The sequence below is a fragment of the Triplophysa rosa genome, linkage group LG1 (genome assembly GCF_024868665.1).
Source record: "Triplophysa rosa linkage group LG1, Trosa_1v2, whole genome shotgun sequence".
Classification (NCBI taxonomy): Eukaryota; Metazoa; Chordata; class Actinopteri; order Cypriniformes; family Nemacheilidae; genus Triplophysa; species Triplophysa rosa.
The window spans coordinates 37,461,238-37,483,812 of record NC_079890.1 but is presented as its reverse complement, the minus strand read 5'-3'; the positions used below and the strand labels follow the sequence as shown (position 1 = coordinate 37,483,812).

The following is a 22,575-nucleotide window of genomic DNA, read 5'->3' as shown; positions in this document are numbered from 1 at the left end:
ACGTCACCACATGTTGCACATGTCATCCCATGGGTTTTTAACATGTTATCCCATGGGTTTCACGTGGGAATTCACACCAAAATGTTCCAAAAACACACATTTCACATGTGATCACATGTGAAAAACGTGAAATTCATGTGTCTTTTCTGTAAGGGTAGGTTTCCTTTATCATATATTCCCTTTATTAATACCAAGTGGAATGAAAAGACAAGGTGAAATAAGACATAATTAGGCTACACAATATTTAACATGAAGTATTAAAAATATTGTTTATTTTCAACAAACGAGCGCTGGATTTTTATTTGTGGACTTTTTGAATTTGGCGGCTCCTAGGCATCACGATATATTCTGTAAAACACCCTGATGATGTTCCCTTAAAAGAAAATAAAGCACATATGACGAACTTGTGTGAGGACAAACGATAAATTTGTTTCATTAGACGTTGTTATTTTTAGTTCTAAGACGATTTAATTATAACTAGTTGATTCGCGTTCGCTGAAAATGAAACAGAGGCACGTGTCGTCACTTTCCCACGTGAACACGCCAGAACGCGCTTGCTTGAGTGGTAAAACACTGGGCAAAATGAATGGTTACAATATCAGGAAACGCAATTCCGCGCAACATTTGAGTGTCTAAGAACACCGGATTCCTTTGTAATTCATAAGGTAGTCGTAAGGATCACCGTCGAGTCCAGCTGCTCGTAGTTTCAGCAAATAATTGCGTTTTAGTCCCGGTTTTTGTTCTTCCTATTGAATGCAGCCATTTTGTCTTAGTTTTACCACTCAAGGGAGCGTGTCCCGGCGGGAAAGTGACGTCAATGCATACCCTCTATGACCGCATCACATCAGTGTTACTGCGCCACCGCGCTTCTCTACGTTTGTTGCTTGGCAACCACTTTGTACTTCTGAAGAACTACATTGCTTGGCGGAAGAATAACATACTACTTTTGAATCAAGATCATTACATTTTTATTTCCTGGATATAAAATTTGTATTTCCTGGATATTACAGTGACGTTGTACCAAGCTGTATTAAAATCACGCAAAAATAAACAAAAACGATAATATGCAGCATCTAGATATATGTATACGTAGATAGAAATAGCTCATTCTAAGGTAATAAAAACACCACCCTTAATTATTTAAGATCTTTAGACACCTCTGAGGACACAGTTATGTGTACTGCATTTCTGTAAAATAGACCCTCCAAAAAAAAAATGACACACATTTCCCAGTTTTGAAGAGCGTTTACACAAAAGACAAGGCCATGAAAGCTGGGTGCATCTGTGTTTATTGTTTATTTAAGGGGAAAACTGCTACAAATACACTGTAAGTATCTTATTAAACCTCAGTCAGTATTACAGCTTCAAAAATGCACACCGTCATTAACATCCGAACGCTCAGCATTGTTATTATTGTTATCTCATTATTATTTATAGTCGCGAATGCATAATCACATGGAGCACACACACAAACACTGGCCCGACCCGACAGCTCCTGCCGTCCAGTGACGGTCGCACAGGGACATTTTGGGCGTCTTTTACAACTCAGCAGTTTCGGCCTGAAGACTTCAACCCCCACACAGAAATGCAGACTCCCTTTTCAGGAATGTTAGAAAACACTTTGTCCAAGTTTCCCAGAATTCATAGTCGCATCACTGTTGTGTTAAATCCACAGTGTGCGAGCAAATCAAGCATCCGACGTTTACAATTCCCAAGTACTCCAGATGTCACTAGAGTACTCCATTGGGTTCTTGCTCATTTATGAGTTTGATAACTTCATCATACGGACAGATCGCAAGCCATCCATTTTTTGTCCACGTTGCTTGGTGGACAGCCGTCGACCAACTGGAGAAATGCGGAAGTTCTTCACGTTGAACAGTGACAGTATGCATTGATGTTACAATACAAAAAGAGTGAAAAATATACATCTTAAGGTCATTCTCAAAGGTCATCAGATCTGGAGAGCGGTGTTGTACAATATCAAAAGTTTCACTTAAAAAAAAACCAACATATTATGCTACAGCTGTGCACATGAATATTGTTTGAGCGAAATATATAGACAAGTCAAAAACATCAAGTAAAAACAGGAGAAACTCAATAATCATTCTCGTTTTCTACTTTCTACTCAATTTCATCACAACTGACCGATAATCCTCATTCTGTCAGTGCGCCATCATAAAATAAAGCCAAACACGATGGCAGCGAAATACCGTGAAAAGTGGAAATTTTTGTTTGGCAGCTACTCGCAAAATCTCCAGCAAACGCTTGAGCCGAGTTCATTTAGCCGTCGTTGCTCTTGCGCCTACATGCTAATACGATATCACTCGTCGTCGCAGAAAAGTGACGGCATTTCTGAATAATGTGAAGTAAATGATTCGTTGTCTTGCCCAACACAGAGTTACCTTCATCTTATAAGAAAGACACGACAAACTCATGTAAAACACACTTGGCAATTCGTAATACTAAATAACTGGAACAAAATTCCTACTGGATCATCAAAAGACATTTGAGTTATTTAAAGTGCGATGTTTTTTTAACATGCTTCTCAGCGAAAATCCCGATTTCAATGTAAGCCACAGAAAAACGTAGCAATTTCAATCAAATCCCGCTGTTTATATACACCCCGCTTCCAAAAGACTGAATCCGGGATTTCTGATACTCTGTATATATACCTTTTAACTCTAATAAATACCAACAAGGACATTCCTAAAATATCCAGAAGACCCGAAACAATATTGAACGGACCACTGTTGAGTACAAACATACAGCGAAGGACAAAAGACATCGAGTTCTGTGTCCTGACCAGGTGTGACATGAAGTTTCCAGCAAACACATTGAGCGTCGTTCGCAAAAGTTCATGAAAGTTTTTGAAATGTATGCAGAGTTTATCGTGGTCTCCGAATTTCACGCTACAGAACAGAAAAGCAAGTCTCGTTGCTTGTCAGAACTGGTTAGGAGTAAAAATAACATGAAGTCACATCACGCCTGGGTAGGACACAGCGTAAAGAAATCAGTACGACTCTACCATGGCTTGAAGAAAAGCAGACAGAGACGACCACTCGAAGTGGTCACACATTGAACCTTCTAAATGATTAGAAACCGCCAGCGAGATATTCATGAAAGTGAATGACCGTCACGAAGTTCACCTATCTTCTGTTTCAGCTCGCTCAAGCTGAATCTCCCCAAAACCGAACCGATCGAGAACCGCCGAGCTTCAGATCAGAATGATTGTGACACGCTTATCCTCGATCAAATAAATTCACGAAACGGAAATAACCACAACGGCTCTTTTAGTACGATTTAAACGAACGCTCTCTTATTTAACACAGATGCGTAAATGCATCACGAAGTGAAACGTCTCTAGAAAAAAAGCCTGTATGTTTGAAGTCATTTTTTTCTATCCCAAACCGTCTTCCACTCGTCCATCAAGATATCAAAACTACTGGACAAACTATCAAAGCCATATCAGACGCACCGGCATCAAACATATCTACCCGAGCAGGGAAATGACAGGAATCTATGCGAATGTTCTTAAAATCCTAAAGAAAATATCACAGATCTGTGCCTCCCGACGCAGTACTTCATACAAACAAAGTACAGAAACGATACGCCGGTAGTGCTAAACCGGAAAGAGAGAGGCTATGTTCTTACCGAAATACTCAACACTGCACTGGCAGGTATTAGAAGAAGTCAAATAAATACTCGTTTATTACATGAATCTGATTTTATGTTTAAATGTCTCAACGTTTGGCAGTCAAGATTCGAAATCCATTTTGTGACGCAAGTAAATTTAAGTCTTTCACTCCAAATGGAAGTAAAGAGATTTGGTTACGGGACACCAATGGCGTTTGCATTCACGTGGTGCCAAAAACATTTGGTGACAGTTTTGATTGAACTACTCTTCACATCACATCTACATCCAGTTCATCTTACTGAAATGGAAGGTTGAAGTTCAGAGCGTTGCATTCTGGGACACAACATCCTCAGAACGTGCACTGCTATTTATTGCACATTAAGGTAAGGATGGGTCATCAGGTTATCTTTTCTATGCATTCAGAAAACACTGCATACTGAGCACAGTATACACACTTTTTACAGAAATATGATGGTAGTAGTCCATTCAGAACTGTCGGTGAATCTGAGCTCTGAATAACGTTTCAGACGTGTCCTTATCAAACAACCTGATTCATCTCATCCACAGAGACGGTCAGACTTGATTTAGGTGAAACAGGCAGGGTTGAGAATCACTGCTGTTTCTAAACCTTTACTGTCACCTAGTGGTCAAACCTAAGAACTGCGCACTGGACCGCTTCGTTTCCAGAGGTCGTCGAGTTTCCTCGTATCTGTGCTGCCTTCAGGTCACACTGGAATGGTCATATTTATGAGATGACACACACGGACGCCTGCAAAATGCCAGAGGGAAACATTACTTTCAGTCTGACTTTTGAATAGAAAAAAAGAAATGGCGGAAACTGTTATGCTAGATACCAACACTAAATTATGAAGAGCCACAAGAATCAAACAAACAAAATGTGTTACACGATTGCTAACAAACTTCATGTCTTCGTGACTAATCTGACAGGGAGACTATATAAATATGAAACGGTCCAACGGGTGCGTTTTATTCCAATGAACTTTCCAGATAAGCTTGAAGGCAGCACAAGTGAGCGACACACAGATCAACCGATTCACACGTTAAAGGATGAAACCATTCCGCACATTTTTCCAAGCATACGATCCTTTTATCAGTGCACCATTGAAAACATTTTCCAAAAATATACATTTTTATCTTATCTGACGCGCCATAGAAAATATTACTGTAGCAAGTGAAGAGCGGCGTATGTAGTCCTGTCGGTCAATATTCTGCTATTGAACTATAAAAGAACGTCAATACTACAATTCAGACACGTAGAAAACGTGCGACGAGTGCAAGTATTCACAACAAGTCTGCTTTAGAAGTGGCCTTTGAGAGATCCAGAAATGATACGAAAGATGTCTCTCGTCCTCTCTTTTCTGCATTGGTATGGCCTAGAGATGAGAGCTCACCAAAAGGACAGCCAATCATACTCAACTCGGTCCATTTTAAAGGGACAGCTCACCCCATAACAAATTCCTACGTTTAAACCCATCTTATATTTTTCGCACAGATTTTGAAGCCTTAAATCAAGCTAAATCATCAGATTTGGACAGATGCCGTCATCAGGTTTGAAGGGACATAAGCGTGTTCGGTGTGTAAGTGACCTACCCTTGACCTTAATTCACAGAAAAATTCCCATCCGTCCGCAATCGGGATACAGAGAAATAAGGAAGAACGCAAACAAGCACGATGAAATCGATCTCTTCCATTTTTCGGCCTATTTGCGTACACGTTCAAATGCTTTCGATAGTGATGATGATGATGAACGAGCAGAAGCCCCTCCCCCTACGGCGCAGGAAGTGACACGTCTGCTGAAGTGTTCAGAGGGGGGGTGACGCTCAGAAGTACAGAGCAGAAGAGAGGTAGAGTGACGGGAGGAATGGAGGAAACGGACAGATGACAGCTGAACGTTGGATGGATCTGGACGTCACGTCACGCTCAGCTCTCAGACAGGGATAGGGTCAGAGCGGCCTGAAGTGCAGCTTCCTCATCAATACTGTAGTCCTGCGAAAACGCACACACACAAACACGTTAGGTTGAGCATCTCATGAAATCTGTCAAGAACTCAAGAATAGAAGGTAAGACGCAAATTTGAGGATCAATGCCATGTCTATTTCTGTGTCCTCACCACAAACGTGTCATATGAGAACTTGTGCCGGTGGAGAAGATGCTGCATAAAGTTCGAGCTCTTGTAGCTCGGGTCGCCCCAGGGCATCGCAGAACATACTGGACACACCTACAAACAAAAGCCACAGGAGAACTCGTTCTACCCGCGATAATAATAATCACACGCACACTTTATCTGAACATCACGGAAGGGATCCACTAGGTAATTGAAACTCACAACTTTGTTGGGGTCATTGCGATGATTTTCCATGCAGTGCTTCACTAGTTCCTGCTGGTCCAGGTGGCGGGCGCCACAGAACGGACACACAAATGTGAAACGGTTTGGAATATTGCTGTTGACGGAAAAAGGAGATCATTTAACATGAATACATACATTTGCACACCCCTGGGGGTCTTTAAAGGTACTGCATATAACACAAACTCGGCTTTGTTAATAGCTTTTCAATATGTGGTTGAAAGAGAAAAACTCTTGTAAAATCTTTGATATTATGTAGGTGTTTGCGTACAGCGTAACCCGTCACTAAACATTCAGATGCACGTTAAAATCTAAACGTCGTTCTGCAGAAAATACAGCCTGAAGGACATGCAAAGGATCTCGGTTCATTAAGAATGTAGGTCAGCGCTTGTTTAGCATAAGGCCATAATGTTTGTTAATGTTATTAATGAAAGCTTTTATGCAATGTTACACAGCAAATCTAACATCTGTGTTCTTATGAATAATGCAAATGTGTACGGACCGATCAAAGAACCTTCTGTGATATAAAAAATACTGTTGGCTGAGATTGTGGAAAGATCTGATTTGTGTTACTGTATCCATCATTTCTAGCAGAACTTTTTGATTGTGGCTAGTTTAACAACCTAAGGTTTATATCATCACTGACAATCTCTATTGACAAAATAAATTAACCAGAACTCTCACGGTTGCAAAAAACCCCAAAACAATGCTACTGAAGTTAATCGGCCTATGAATGTTCCTCGGGTTTATTTTTCACCTTGGATACATTTGATGGATAAGCCATTAGAAAATAAAATAAAGATATTTTATTTGTGGATTTATATGTAAAGTCTAAGAAGAGAAAGCAGATTTTCGACCGTCAGGTGAACATCAGTCATGCCATTTCAATACCCTGAAAGATGTTTGCCTCCTCAGTTGAAGCCTTTTCATATTTGACTTGTGGAGACCAATCTTTAAACAGCACAGAGAATTAAACAGACGGAGACGTCTCTGGATTAATAAATGAAGCTCAGAAAAGTTAAGATCTCAAATACCATGACCCAGAGTTTTGTAGCATGACCACTGAGAAAAAACCCCAGCAACGAAACTGAATCCTCATCACACACCATCAAGAGGAAGTCCGATACAACTGTTTGTGTAACATCCTCCCGCTGAGATGTCAATTTTTGAAGCATAAGTAACCTTAGCTGACGACGATAACCCATAATCCTTTGCTTGCAATGCAGAAGTTGATAAAAAATGTTTTATCACTGCTTAGAATACAAAATGCATGTTCTTGGTCTTAAAGTCCCAGTGAAAGAAAAAATTACCATTCCTATTTTTTCATGAAATCTTGCAGCGTTTATTGTAAATAGCTTACCAACGTGGGTCATTCTCTTTTTAAAATTCGTGTGCCCTCATAATCTTCAATTCAAGTCTGAAAATGCACTTCCATGCTCTTGTGTGTGCGTGCTTGCGTGTGTCAGTGAGTGTGTATTTTGTGCTCTGTGCGTGTGGAGTTGTGTTTTATGCATGTGGGTGTGCTTTCACTTTTTTGGGGTTTTACCTGTATAACTTTAATGTTTTGCTTACAGTCAATACGTTTCATGTACAGCTGCTTTGTAACAATGAAAATTGTAAAAAGCACTATATAAATAAAGTTGACTTGACTTGACTAGTGACTATCTATCTAAAATGACTTGCACCATGTCCTAACCAAACACGATGACACGCGATAAAAGGTATCTTTTCCATGTTAACCGAAGGTTTTGTCCTAACCAGCCGCGACAGCGCTACGTGACGAGCAACGGCCATTTCCATTTTAGAAATGCGGCTGACAGCTCCGCCCACACAACGATCTCATACGATGTAAGTTCTGCACCTCATGAATATTAATCGCCAAACATGGATGAGGACAGGCTATATACGTTTGATTACATACGTTTAGATTCTAAAATTATAGCATAGCGTCCGGTGAGGCATCACTGAAATCATGAGAACAGGACGCATCTCTCTTTGTGCACTCTTCAGCTGCAGCGTGTGAGGCTGCGTGGACAGAGAAAAACTGTTCTGATTGGCTGTGTTTTGTGATCAATTTTTCGCGTTCGGTATGGATAAACAGATCGCAGGAATCTCATCGAGTCGCGTTTGGTTAGGATGCGGTGTTAAGTTGGATGGCTTGGGCGGAGCATCCGTTAACTCCTCCCCTTCAACTGTCAGTCTGCTCCCAGTTCCATTTCAAAATGCAACGACTGTTTTTATACATCCGAACAAATCGCAGTGAAAAAAACAAGCCACGCCCACTATTTTTTCCTCATTTGAAATTCCGTTTCACTCGGAAATGCATCAGAACATGGAAGTAAAAACAATCGCAACATCAGGTTAACGGGGACTTTTTACAAAATTCAAAAGAATTTGTTTTCTTATAATGTTTGGATGAGGTCACCGCCAACTTTTCCTCCAATCCCCTGGCTTCATTTTCGTACGTACGTCACCCAAATTCAATCCTAAATCTACATACAGAATAAGTTAGGGGTGTAGCGAAAGACTCAATTCATGAAACGTGAAAAAAACCCTAAAATGTTTAGCCACTAAAGGTTTAAATGAACCTGCTATATGTAAATGAATAAAAACGGAATAGTTTATATAGTTTAAAGGAATAGTTTAGGAAAATTAATAAAAAAACATAAACATTACATATGCTGACACAGGTCACATGTAGGTAGCACAACCAATAGTATTAAACGTCATATTGTAAATAATCAGCATAGCTCTTCAACATACATTATTACATAAAATTACATCAAATCGCTGACTCTTTGAGTATCACAACAACATCAGCACGTCATCACACGTCAATGTAAGTCAGGTAACGTCTTCAGGACGTCTTATGGGTTTGCATGACGTGCATGATTCCACACTTTTGTGCAGCGTTATCACAACGGCTGCGATAAACAGTCATGATGCAAGAGCACCGCGCCGAGAATACATCAACACGCTCGGCTTTGAAGAGCTAATGAATTCTTACCCATCTCTTCCTCCAGAGCTTCAAAGAAACAGCGAATCACGACACAAACACACACACAACCGGACTTCTATCAGCTTCCTTTCCGTAAGCCATCCAGTGTCTGTCTACAGCTGTCAGACATCCGTTTGACATCTCTAGATCTAAGTATATCTGTGTGCAGGTCTAAAGAGAAGAATGCGTCTCCAGAGAACCAAGCGCGTCCTGGATCCATATCATTTCACGTTGGCTTGTTTCAGAGTGCGGCGAGAGCTTCAGAAAGCCGTGAGTCATAAGACCGCGTTTCACTTGAGTCATGTGGAGTCGGATGCTCTTTAGAGGAAAGAGAAAGAAACGCTGTTCGCATTTTGCGTTACGATGTGTCCTAACCAGGCGCTACGAGTAATAGGAACTCATTTTTTGGTTTGCACTCTCGGCATAGATGTGATTCTAGATTTGGCCTGGTCACTGATTAACGTCTTTGTGTCAAAACGGACATGCAAATGGAGATGATGTTTACCTGGGAATGGGTTGTGAGGTGGGGACCACTGGCGTAAACTTTGGGCAGTTGGCCATCTGTTCCTGAACCTTTGTGCAAGAGGAGACGTGTGACCTCATTTTGACCAGTGTGACCTAAAGTTCAGAAGAGAAAATATTATGAAAGACGTCGACATTAAACACAGCGATCAAGTAAGGGATAATGTACAGTGAGGCAGTGGTTATTAAAGGGGGTTATTCTGTGATAACAGCCAGCCTGCTTATTACACGGTACAATCAATTACAAGTAGGTTATTAAACATTAAATATTGATTTGAATTATTTATTAGCTCATTTTTATCGAATGCAGGCCTTCTGCGAGGAAATCCCTTATACTTTTGGCTTTAAGGTAAGACGAAGTTATGTTTAATTTAATACATTTAGAATGATAATAATTAAGAATGATCAAAACTATAAGATTTATTCAACGAAATTTGAGCTATCCAAATGTAATAGATGCAATCTTTTGGAACAAAGTCTCTCGATGAACAAGGCAAAAATAGAAATATTGCAAAATATTACTACAAATTAAAAGAAGTGTTTTCTATTTCGACGCTCTAAACGTGCACGGTACTTCGTTCACAATAGAGACTGTTTGAATAATAGCTATGATTTATGAAAAAAATGATCAAATATGGAGTACGTTTTCGCCCGACACAGACCATGTGCATTATAAAACTGATAATAATAATATAATTATAATTGGGATGGTAAGGGGGGATGGTGGATTTTTACAAAGCGGATGCTTTTTGTTGTTTTCGTCAAAAATGCCATCCCTTCACATCCTCCTTCAATTCGAGCCCTGTGTCCAGTATGTTTTTAAAAGATATGTCATTTTTGTGTATCATTAAACAGTGCCTGTCAAAATGATTTGCAGCATCCGGGTTGTCATGTCTTATTAGTTTTGAACAGTTGTTATCTGGGAATATCAGACCTTGGAATGTAGCGATCGGCCAATTATAATCAAGTATTCCAGAGCGCCGCGTTATAAAGGCCTTTAACAATTTAAGTAAATTTACTTTGTAATTTCTTAATTTAAACAGGACAAGAATCCCACAAGGGTCCCACAGTCATGATAAACCTGCGCATATCACCATTTTTCACAAGTGATTTTCAGGCCTTCAGGAGTCATGGAAACTCGGACAAAACGTGTACTAAACTGAAAAAATGACTCAAAATAACTCAAATTAACACATTTGTGACCCTGGACCACAAAACCAGTCACAAGTAGCACGGGAATATGTGTAGCAATAGCCAACAAAAAATTGTATGGGTTAAAATGATTGACTTTTTTCATGTCAAAAATCATTGGGATATTAAGTAAAGATTTTTTGTAAATTTCCTACCGTAAATATGTTACTTTTGTGATCCATTTGTGAGTGGATGCAGCAAAATCGCAAACAAAAATGGCCACAAACACGCCTACAAATTTCGATCGCAGTTGCCCGCTCTTTGGGATTTACCCACTGAAGCTTGACCTCGATGTAAAGCTTAGAATCTCTGCTTTCAGGTTCGTCTACTCTCCACAACGTCATTACAGCGGTCAGCCCATAGAGAGCATTAAAACAAACCCGTTTCTTCCTAGCAACGGCCTGCTACAGCAGCTCTGATGAACAACTTCAAAGGCCATTTTCTCAATATTTAGATTTTTTGCGCCCTCAGATTCCAGATTTTCAAATAGTTGGCCAAATATGTCCTATATCCTAACCAGTGTTGGGCAAGTTACTCTGAAAAAGTAATTAACTACCAGTTACTAATTACATATTCAACAGTGTAATTAGATTACAGTACAAATTACTCTCTCCGAAAAGTATTTAATTACTTATTACTAATTACTTTCTATATCTTATATCAACCTTGATTAGTTAAGTGATTCAAGGATAGACATGAAAGGGCTCTTTTAATTCATTCAAATAAATCATATAAAACTACACAAAGTAGTATTATTAACTGACCAAAGTATTACAAATGTGAGAATTAAAGCACAGATTTTAAAGTTAGACTTTGCATTTTGATGTCAGTTCCACTATTGCACACAAATATTACACAAAGTATTTGGTTTAATTACATCAGAAGTAACTAATTAAATTACAGACAAAATAAGAGTAATCCCTTACTTTACTTTTCAAAGGAAAAGTAATTTAATTACAGTAACTAATTACTTAGTAACTAGTTACACCCAACACTGATCCTAACAAACCATACGTCAATGGAAAGCTTATTTATTCACCTTTCAGGCGATGTGTAAATCTCAAATGAACCTTATGATTCCTTATGATGACCATCACTGATGACCTTATGTTTTGTGGAAATATTACAATACTCAAAGAGCAATATGTGACTCAATCTGTGAAAACCCAAGTCATTTCATTCAGCATTAAACTGTCACTATAGTTAGTTTAACAGGTCATGCTGTTCTTATGCCACTGAAACAGGTTGACAGCCAGATTGGTGTTGGATTGCTTTAAATCACCTTTTTGCTGCAGCCCCTGCACGGGGCCTTATATGAAGAGAGCTGTTTCTCCATGCTGGAGGATTTGTCCACTTTCTTTGGATCGAAGGGCATGCGGCAGAGAGGACAGAGGGGTGATGTGACCTGCAGACACGGCTGGAGACAGTCGCCACAGAAACTGTCAACACACATCAACAAAACACATTAGAGATGCTGTCACCTGAGCTGCGGCGTTGTGGCCAAAGAACAAAAAAAATCAAACAAAGAAATATTAAATCAAAAGACACACTTTACTTCAGAATTTTTGTGCAATTCCCATCATTCTCAAAATAACCGTTAACCGGTTCTTTCAATATTTGGATGAAATGTGACCTGAACAAAATTCTCAGCAGGTTATGTAAGATTCAGCCAAGTCTCAGGTGAAGTGGTGTAGTTTTGATAAACCGTTCTCTGGCTGGCGCACACAACACAAACGCTGACGTATCGGACCGTCGGGACCAGCACAATTCATTCTAGCGTGACTCAGCACAGAATCTCAACACACGGACACGTCGGGAAAGAAAAGGGCTGTGAAGTCGCCGTGGCAGATCTGTCACCTCTCTGACGGATGAGGCAGGACTTTACAGGACCGCAGGAGCGATGAATGTTTTTCCACCAGACTTACGCTGGTGTTTTATGGCTCTGTCGAATCCAGGGCCGAGCGAGAGTCCCTTCATCAGCATCTACAGGAGTGACTGACTCACGCTGTTAAAGTCACTGCCAGGTTCATTAATGTGACAGATGCTGAAACATCTGGAGTTGGCACCGGTGAGTTTTGGTCACGTACGCAGGAAGCGCAGCACACACCACAGAAGAAAAAGCTAAACAGTCTTCACAGGTTGACACAACAGGGGGAGATAACTTAAAAGGCTTTTTTAACATTCAACAGATGCGTTTCTGTAGCTCAATTAGTACAGAATTGCATTAGCATCCCAAAGTTTGTGCGTTTTATTTCAAAGGTCACGTTGGATAAACGTGTCGGCCAAATGCATACATGTAAATGTAATAGATGATAGATTTCAATAACTGGGGTTGGACACAACACATCTTTGCTATTATAATGTCCTTTTATTATTAAATCCTGCCATTTGTCCTTCCAGCCTTTTGCCATTGGCAACGCCAAGGTCATGGGTTCGCTCCCAGGGATTGCACATACTATAGAAACAAATTATTGGTATAATGCAATGCAAATCGCTTTGGATAAAAGTGTCTGCCAAATACTTAAATGTCAACGTATCATTTAAAAACACATAAATAAAAGAAGCCACATCCCGTATGTGAGAATATTTCACTGGGTGCGAGTTGACCTTGTTTCTGGAGCAAATGTGTTGTTATGTGCCAAGTTCTGCTTTTAGCATCACTCTTGTTTTTCATTTACAGCAGTGCATTTGGCAGATAATTTTATCCAAAGGTGTTCATTTGAGCAGCGTGTGTCAGTCTTGCTCTTTAGCAGAGAAAATGAAAACAGGTGGTGATGGAGTTAGGCTTGTCTCTTCTGCCGTTTCTTTCTCTACAATCCCAGTGTTTTTCTCAGCTTAAAGCTCTTAAAGGATCTACTGCTCTGTAAACATGAGGAGAAGCAGCGCCTGAATATAACACTGAATGGGAATCTGACAATGCTGTAGTACTTGGGACTCGGGACGTTTTTCTGTAGTCTCGGACTTGGTATCTGCACTCGGACTTGGTCATTGGACTCGCCAAATGTTCTAGTTGGTCTCGACCGAGTCCGGTGATTTTTTTCTCCTTCCAAACAAAACCATTGATGAAGCATATACCGTATGTTTGCTTTAGTTGGACTCTTGGCTCTTGGGTTGATGACTGATTTGAACGCTAAAGGCTGGAATACACTACAAGACTTTTAAAATCTGAACAGATTTTTAAAATCTAGACATCACACACTTGCAGACTTTTTGAACGTTTGCGTAGAAAACAATACATGATAAAATCTGCAGACTGGGGCAGACTTTCTGAAACAACTCCAGACTGAACATCTGGGCAAAGATCTGAGCAAAAGTCTTGTAGTGTATTCCAGCCATTAGACACTGTGCCAAATTAAACCAAAATATTTCCTGACATCAACACTCATCATACAAACCTCAACAATGGTGACAATCCTCAGACTAATTCAGATGAACCGCAATGCATGCTGGGAGTCATGAATGAGTTTTGTACTAAGATGTTACCCAGTATGCCTTGCAGCATGAAGCTTTCTTTTGTTGATTGTCACTATTGTTGAGTTTCATACACTGATTCTTGATGTCTGATTGATTCACCAATTTAAAGGTTTTTTGTGTGTGTGTGTGTGTGTGTGTGTGTGTGTTTTCTGTCAATTCAAAGAAGTGTAATAAGCCATACCACTGTTTTAATCTCACACAATACTCATAAATTAATCTCACACTGTAGTGTCACACAATACTCATAAATCAATAACACAATGCACTCATGAGCAATTATTTAGGTAACTTCACAAAGACTTCAATCATTATCACTGGATCCCAATTGATCTTAGTTTTCATTGCCTCAACAATTGTATTTTAGCGCACAGACAATGAAAACGTTAAAACCCAGTATAACGCTGCCAACGAGCCAACTTCACAGCTAAAAACATTTCAATGATGTACAGCACGTAAATTTAAGAAATTGAATGTAAAACACATGAACAGCCACGAAACACAGCTAATACAGCTCCTAATATAGCTCTTCTACTGAACTCTTCAGCGCCTCACTGTGCTGATAACGAAACAGCGCCTCTATTGTGGCGTAATACTGCAACTGCAGTTACAAATTATAGTCTGTTTAATGGCCGCAGTGTTTTTTGTGAAGACACTCAACATCATTTTGCCGAGAGTCGGAGGCGGCAGGAAATTTGACTGAGGCGGCCGCCTCCACTTTGTCTATGCAGGAAAAACCCTGAATAATGATGGTTTGTTGAAACTTCAACATTTTTTCAACATTAATTGCGGTTGTAAAAGTGATGTTGATTCAATGCAGTTAACACTGACAAGTCAACAAGCTGAGAATGGGAACATTTTCCATTGGCAGCCCAGAATGTGATTGTTACTCTACAATAAAAAGACTTAAGTTGCACTTCCGCTTTATGTGACTTGGGTGAAATTGCTGTACCTAAAGTAAATAAAATGACCTAATTTGATCCGCTTTTTGATCATTGCAAATAAAGTATGTGGTCTTGAAGAGGATTCTATTTTCTGTCTTTGTCTTGACCGTTTCATTTGGACTCGGTCTCGACTTGGACTCAAACCTCTTTAGACTCGGTCTCAAATAGTCGTGGTCTTTGACTTGTCTTGGACTCGACAAAGGTGAACTTGACTACAGCCCTGGAATCTGACAGGCTTACCCCGGGTTTCCTCAAACAGCACTATGTAACAGTATAAACTACAGAGAATAAACAAATTTAAGATGCACCGATATATCGGCCAATAATCGGTATCGGTCGATAAACTATTTTTGCAAACAAAAATGCAATGAATTTGTGCTCTGTGTATAGAAAATGTTAAGAAACATCACCAGAATCATGTTCAATATTAATATACAGCCGTGGAAAAAATTAAGAGACCATTCCAAATTTTCATTTCAAATCTAGCATTTCTAGATGTATTGTGGTCATTTCAGTCCAGTGTCTTGATAAATTTCAACAAAATCAAACCCTGAGTGACATAATGTCATCCAACAGCAATGTGAAAGACTGACAGCATGACAAGAAGACACATGAAAACTGTGATGAAAATCAAGATTATTACATAAAAAATAACTTTTGAACTTTTCCTAAATACATGTAGAAATATGACTGTTGTATTGCTGATTGTTGTGAATATGAACTTGTTTTCTTTGCAGTACTTAAGTTCTGAAAAAATACAGGGCATCTTTTCTGTTATTTTCACCTGTTTCACCAGTTTTCGTTTTCTGCAAATAAATGCAAATGTTTTTATTTGAAATTTGGGAGAAATATTGTCAGTAGTTCACTGAATGAAGCAAAAACGATCATTTTACCTAAAAACATACCTATAAATAGTACATGTATTTTAAAATCAGTCAAATCGGTCTCTGAATTGGTCTCTTAATTTTTCCCGCGGCTGTATCATTATATGAATTAATAACATTCAGAAAGTACAGAAATATTTATTCAATCTTCAGAATCGGTATCGCAAAATATCACTCTGAATAATCTGTATCGGTGGAGAAATGTAGTTTCGGTGCATCTCCAAAATAAATAAATAAAAATAGTATGCCGTTTGTGTACGGTGCACGAAATAATAATTGTCAAAATGCACAAAATACTCAGGTGACCAACTACAGTATGAAAAATGAGCAGTATGCAACGAGGGAACACAACATTACACACGGTATCCCACAATGCAATACATGTGACATGAACTCCATTTTCATAGTGACAATGTACCCATTAAAATCGTCCATCATTTTCACCGCAATCTCCTTGACTAACTTTACGATCAGAAGAAAAATAATAATATACAAAATATATATATATACAAAAAGAAAAATAATAATGACACAAAAACACGATTCATAACAAATATAATATTGTACTATTTTTCAAACGCGAGTAAAAACAAAAATGACCAAAAAAACATTAAAGTGCCTTCTGCATTTCTGAAAAGGTGTCTTAAAGGAAAAGTTCAGGTTTGAATGACACGAGATCGAGTAAAAAATAACAAAATTCCTCATTTTTGCCTGACACAAGCCTTTCATTGAGGAATAGTGGTAGTGATGTGAAGAACTGCGAGTTCGCCTCCTGATGTCTTGGCCTGCGAATGTTATTATCGCTTGTCGTTCAGTTTGCAAACATGAATTTCCATGTTGTCAGCAGTATCCGATTTTCCTCTACAGACAGCAGACATCTGCATGCCTTTATCAGTGGAAAGATGAAGAGATGATGTTATTACATCTCTGCTCCTCAGGTCAGATACACAAACAATACCAAACACAAACCTGTTTCACACCATTTAACTTTGAAACATCTCAGACGTTCTTAAACAGTGAAAACAACAGTACAATTACTAATTCAGTCTTTTCTATAGAGTATAATTTGAAGCATTTCTCTCTCGAGTCTCGACCATCTCTAGCATCTCCTCTGTCAACACAAGCCCATTCGTGGTGAATAATTCAACAGGCTTCTGAACTCCGGAGCGCGTCGAGTACGAGTTTGTCACTGAAATGGGGACGTTCAGATCTAAACTCGACTCTACACCAGCCATCTGACACCACACGATCTCTTCTTCAGAACAACGGCACAAAAACACAACCAATGTAGGAGAAGCAAGTAGTCTAAAGGGACTTTTACGCTGTAAGTGAGAAAGCACTGAAGTCCTTTTCAAGGAGAGATGGAATACGGAGGTGACAGAAATGCAACGAATGCTGCTTTTAAATACACATGGAGGCCTTTATTACTTGTCAGCCATTCATGTCAGAAACAAACTTTTCTAGAATAAACGCACAAAGGAAAACACCATAACACAAATGTCTAAGGCTGTGTCCGAAATTGCCCCTTATACCCTTCACCAATATAGTCCACTTTAAGGAGCGGGTGAAAACGAGCGAGTAAATTCAGACCATCTTATGCCGAGACGCTGGAATTCATTCAGCGCGAGCCTCACGATAGATAAGGCTGCATCCGAAATCGCATACTGTGACAGTACGTACAGAATTTGAATAAGTACGTTCTATACAGTATGAGTGGGAGTAGTACGAATACATTTCGGACATACTGCATCCGCCATGTTTTATGGTCATGTGACCCGTATGCTCTTTGACCTATGATGTATTAACAACAACCTACACGTGAGCGTCGATAAAAACATAGAAATTAATTTATTGGCACTTACATTCAAAACGGACGTCCGCCTTAAAGTTTTCCGCTATATTTATTTGATTTATATTTGACCGTTGCATCATGAGGATAGATAAGTGTCCATCCGATCCACACTCGCGAATCTCGGCAGAAGTATTTCTTGATACTTCCATCATGCCACGGGAGCTGAGCAACGGTCAAATAAATATAGCGGAAATGTTAAAACGTTTAATGTAAGTGCCAGTAAATGAATTTCTCATGATTAAATTATGTTTTTATCAACGCTCACATGTAGGTTGTTGTTAATACGTCATAGGTCAAAGAGCATACGGGTCACATGACCATAAAACATGGCGGACGTAGTATGTCCCAAATGTATTCATACTTGTCCCACTCATACTGTATATAGAACAACATACTGTTTTAACGGCCGATAGGTAGGTACTTACTCAAAAAACACAGTATGCGATTTCGGACGCAGCATGAGACTACACGATAGATGGCTAGCAGCTAGCCGTGAGTGTACATCGGTTGCACACTCGTTATTATGATGCATCATGGGATTGAATGAGATTGAATAATGTCCACTATAAATTCGGAAACCACTAAAAATGGATGACTCCTCAAATAGAGCACTAAATTAGGGTATAGGGGGCTATTTTGGACACAGCCTATATGTTACACAGAACACAAAGATAAATGTAAACTCAATTTCAGTCTGTTTATTAAACACAGCACCGGCGCACGCACCTGACCCCAAAACTTCCGGTCTGTGTTTGTTTATCGGTTTGCCTAGTGGCTAATAATATAACTATTTATATTTGACTTCATTTATATGAATATGAATATTTTATTGTATAATAGTTGTATTAAATAAACAATTTGTTACATTTTATTGTATATTAATTTCATTAAATAAACAGTGTGTTGAATGGGTCGTGTAACTTTGTCGCATTTAAGTTTAGCCAAGTAACGATTTTTCTATTGGTAATGGTAACCTAAAATAATACCGGCTACACATACTTAAAACTTTCTAGCTAATATAATTGACTTGTTATTTCTTTTGCTTGTTATCAGAAATCATCTACAGGGACCGGAAGTTAACTTTGGGCCACAAAACGTTTATGTTGTTGCTCTGAAACCGTCTATACGACTTGAGAAGACTTGTATTATAACACTTAAAATCTTTGATCCGCTTTTCTCATTCCTGGTCCGTTTGAGTTATATTATATGGGAAAATATTATATTATTCCCTCTTCTCCAGTCAGACAAAAACACTGCAATAGATTTATAGGAAATTGGGGATTTAAAGGGAAGATAAACAAAAACAAAAAGAGACGCGTTTTAAATAAACCAAAACATCTGCTTATCAGATACTGTGGTCTCTGAACCAAACCACTTCGAGCCGTAACAGGTGTCAATGAGGTGAGAGAGACTTTATATATATATTTTTCTTTTCAGTAGACGTTTAAGAAATACAAAATTTTCCCAAAGAAATGAACAGAACATTTTGTCACACTTGTGTCGCTCAAATCACAAAGGTTTGATTTATTTTTATTCATGGTACACAAAAGAAGTTTCATTTCTGCATAACAAAGATCAAAAATGTCCATATGACTCAAAAAAAAAAATTAAAGTGCAAAATTCAGTCTCATAAAATCACACCACAGTTCTGTGTGACAAACAGACCTACAGTAAAACATGATGCGTCACATGAGGATGACTAATAACGACAGAATATAATCTGCAAAACTAAACCAGAACCTGGCATCTTCACAATCTCTTTGTGCCATTAATAACTCTGAAAGAAACAGAAAAACAACACAAAAAGGACAAACAAAGGCTATAAAAGGATTAATCTTCAGGGAAATCCTCCTACTTGTGAGATGAGCCGCGGCGTTGCTCATTCTATTAAAGTGTTTACATGCGAGTGTGGGCAGGTTAGAGAACAGCCGAAGAGAGCATCACCAAATCCAGCCCACATTATTTATGAGGGCTGTACCCCTGTATCTTTGTGTGTACGGATGGACCATACCCAGATTTGGCCAGAGCCTTTGGGATACGAATTAATACAGCGGTGCTTTAGAAAATGATTATGTAAATAATAAATGTGTGGAGCAACAATGATTGACAGATGGAATCGGAAATACAACACAACACAGATTCTCAGACTCAAGTAAACATCACTAATACTAGTGCTAATATACCGTACGGGTTAATGAAGGATTTGTACAAACATCTTTGGTCTGTAATTTATCCCACACCATACGGCTCGCGAAGGAGAGGTGAGGATTAGGACTGTCATCAGATTTTCACGACATGATTAAAGTGGCCAAAAGAACTCCAATATCTACTGAAATAAAACAAATGATGTTATAAATAATGTAATTTTGTAACTACAAGGAAGGCAAAGAGAAAGTTTTTAACTATAGTAGTTCTTTAAGCAAAATGTTAAATGGGCGCTGCAAAATCACCACATACTATGTTGATGTGTCAACCATACTGATACTACGTTATATTATCATAATGAGTCATTATAACACGATATCAATAATCGCAGATTATAATATCAGTTATGGTCAAGGGTGTATTATATGTTGCGACACTTCGAGTAAGGATATTTATCTTGAATGACCATACTGACAAATAAGACACGACTAAAACCACAAAAATTAGGACAAAAGCATTGCGTATTTTTTACTCGGTACTACATATCTTGTGTGTTTTTTACTTCTCTTTATTATTATGTTAAAAATCCTACCTTCTCTCACCAACCGCACCATGTAAACAATACACTGCTTTACTGACATCTTACTTGATATTCCAATACGACACTAAAAATCGAATCAATTCACGTGAAATAAAACATCCGTGAGCAGCGAAACAGCTGTGTGAAGGTGACCGTGTTTCTCTCATCAAATATTCAGTTTTCTAAAAGGGCAATAAATGGCCAGGGGCAGTAAAAGGGCAGGGGCGGTCCCAATGCACCCAACACCATCTTTTTGCAAAACAATCTTCATTCGTCACACAATCCATGTTGACAAGATTAAACAAAAGCATGAATGACTTTTTGGTTTGGTACTATTAATAAACAGATGAACACAATAACATCAGAACTAACGCATGAACTAAACTGCCTCTATTTAACCAATCAAGGCGACTAAAATGTTTATATCTGTAATAATCTGACCCTGTTGCGTTACATAATTTAGTCAAATATTGTCGCCCTGCAACATTTCTGGATGTATTGGGTATTCCAATAGGATTGAACGGTTACATCCACAAGATAACATACCAGTCTCATTATAAAACCATTAGAATGTCTGTGATGGCTTCTTTTTTCATCAGGGCTGTGAACTATTTTAAGATTGGTTTTAATACAAAATGTAATACTCACCAACAATCAAGTGATCAAATTATAGGCAATTTAACGACTGAACCGATTCAAATGAACGATCGATTTGCGAATCGGACTTCAGCGTCATCTCTCGCTTTGTTCTCTTCAGCTGTCACGTGAACACAACGCCAAAAACACCAGAAGACTGCTGTTGTGTATCTACCAAGTCTGAATATTAAAAGAATATAATGCACAAGCATAAGCTCACGAAATTGATACACGCATAGGTTAAAATGTCACTATCAAGCATCCATGTTAACATCGCACAGCTGACAAAAGAAAAACGGATGTTTTGGAGTCGCGCGAGCACAAAAGGATGTAAACACAACATCATTGTTGTTTCTCTCAAAAGAGTGATGTTGGCAAATTGATCTTCGATAACATAAAAACAATAACAAAACGCTAATGTAATAAATGCTTGTGTTATCACACTCGGATACCAAAAAATAACGGGAAACATCGCGCACTCAAAAGTAACGCTAAAGCACCCCCTCCAAAATAAAGATCATTTTTCCTCTTATAAACGCGTAAAAAACACGTGATGTAAATAACACAAAACAACATCATACTCACGTATGGGCGCAGCTGGCGATGCTGACGGGTTTGTGGTAGACCTCCAGACAGATGGGACAGGAGAACTGGCTCTCCAGGCTCTCTCCAGGTGCGGCTGCAGCGGCTCCATTTTGCTGCTGCTGATGCTGCTGTCTGAGTTGAGCAGCGGACACAAAACTGCGGAACATCGCCATTACGAACACCGAGCTCTGGCGCAGGATAAACCACCGACGACGGTCCCGATGCACCTTCAGCCGACGGGATTCCGCGCTTTAACGTATGGCCGAGCGAGTAACGGGTTTAAACCGCATCTGATTCAGGACCGTTAACACAGGAGGACACGCCGTTGTTCCGTAGAAGTAAACATTACATGGTAGCTTTAACGGAACGGACTCGAGCCGACGACGCGCAGGGGACGATGGGGGTTGTAGTTTGGTCGTTGAGCATTTTCGCAGCGTACGTGTTGAAAAAACTTCATTTCCCAAACATTGAGCTCTGTGAACGTAGATCGATGGCGTAAAGCGATGCAATATATTACACATTACACACATGTAAGTGAAAACAACATTAATGAAAATGTTTAAGTAATACGTAATGTTAATAACATTAATATATATATATAAAGCAACCATCTCTCTTTCTCTCAACAGGTATTGTTCTGGCTTTTGTGGAAACTAACTTGGTATTAGCACCTATTGTATTATTGCTCCTGAATGACATATCGCTTATTGCTCTCTGAACTCTCTGTCGCTTTGGATAAAAGCGTCTGCTAAATGACTAAATGTAAAT

General features: G+C 39.0%; 1 protein-coding gene across 1 annotated transcript; it reads right to left on the bottom strand.

Annotated features, from left to right (window-relative positions):
* Positions 1–1,251: 1,251 nt before the first annotated feature.
* LOC130559213 (E3 ubiquitin-protein ligase RNF166) lies at positions 1,252–22,334 on the bottom strand. The gene is made up of 6 exons (XM_057342198.1): positions 21,808–22,334; positions 11,993–12,149; positions 9,503–9,615; positions 5,982–6,096; positions 5,766–5,873; positions 1,252–5,641 (listed from the first exon to the last, which is right to left on the bottom strand). Exons 1-6 carry the CDS (start codon positions 21,978–21,980, stop codon positions 5,576–5,578), a joined length of 732 nt encoding a protein of 243 aa, XP_057198181.1. The 5' UTR covers positions 21,981–22,334; the 3' UTR covers positions 1,252–5,575.
* Between the last annotated feature and the right edge of the window lie 241 nt (positions 22,335–22,575).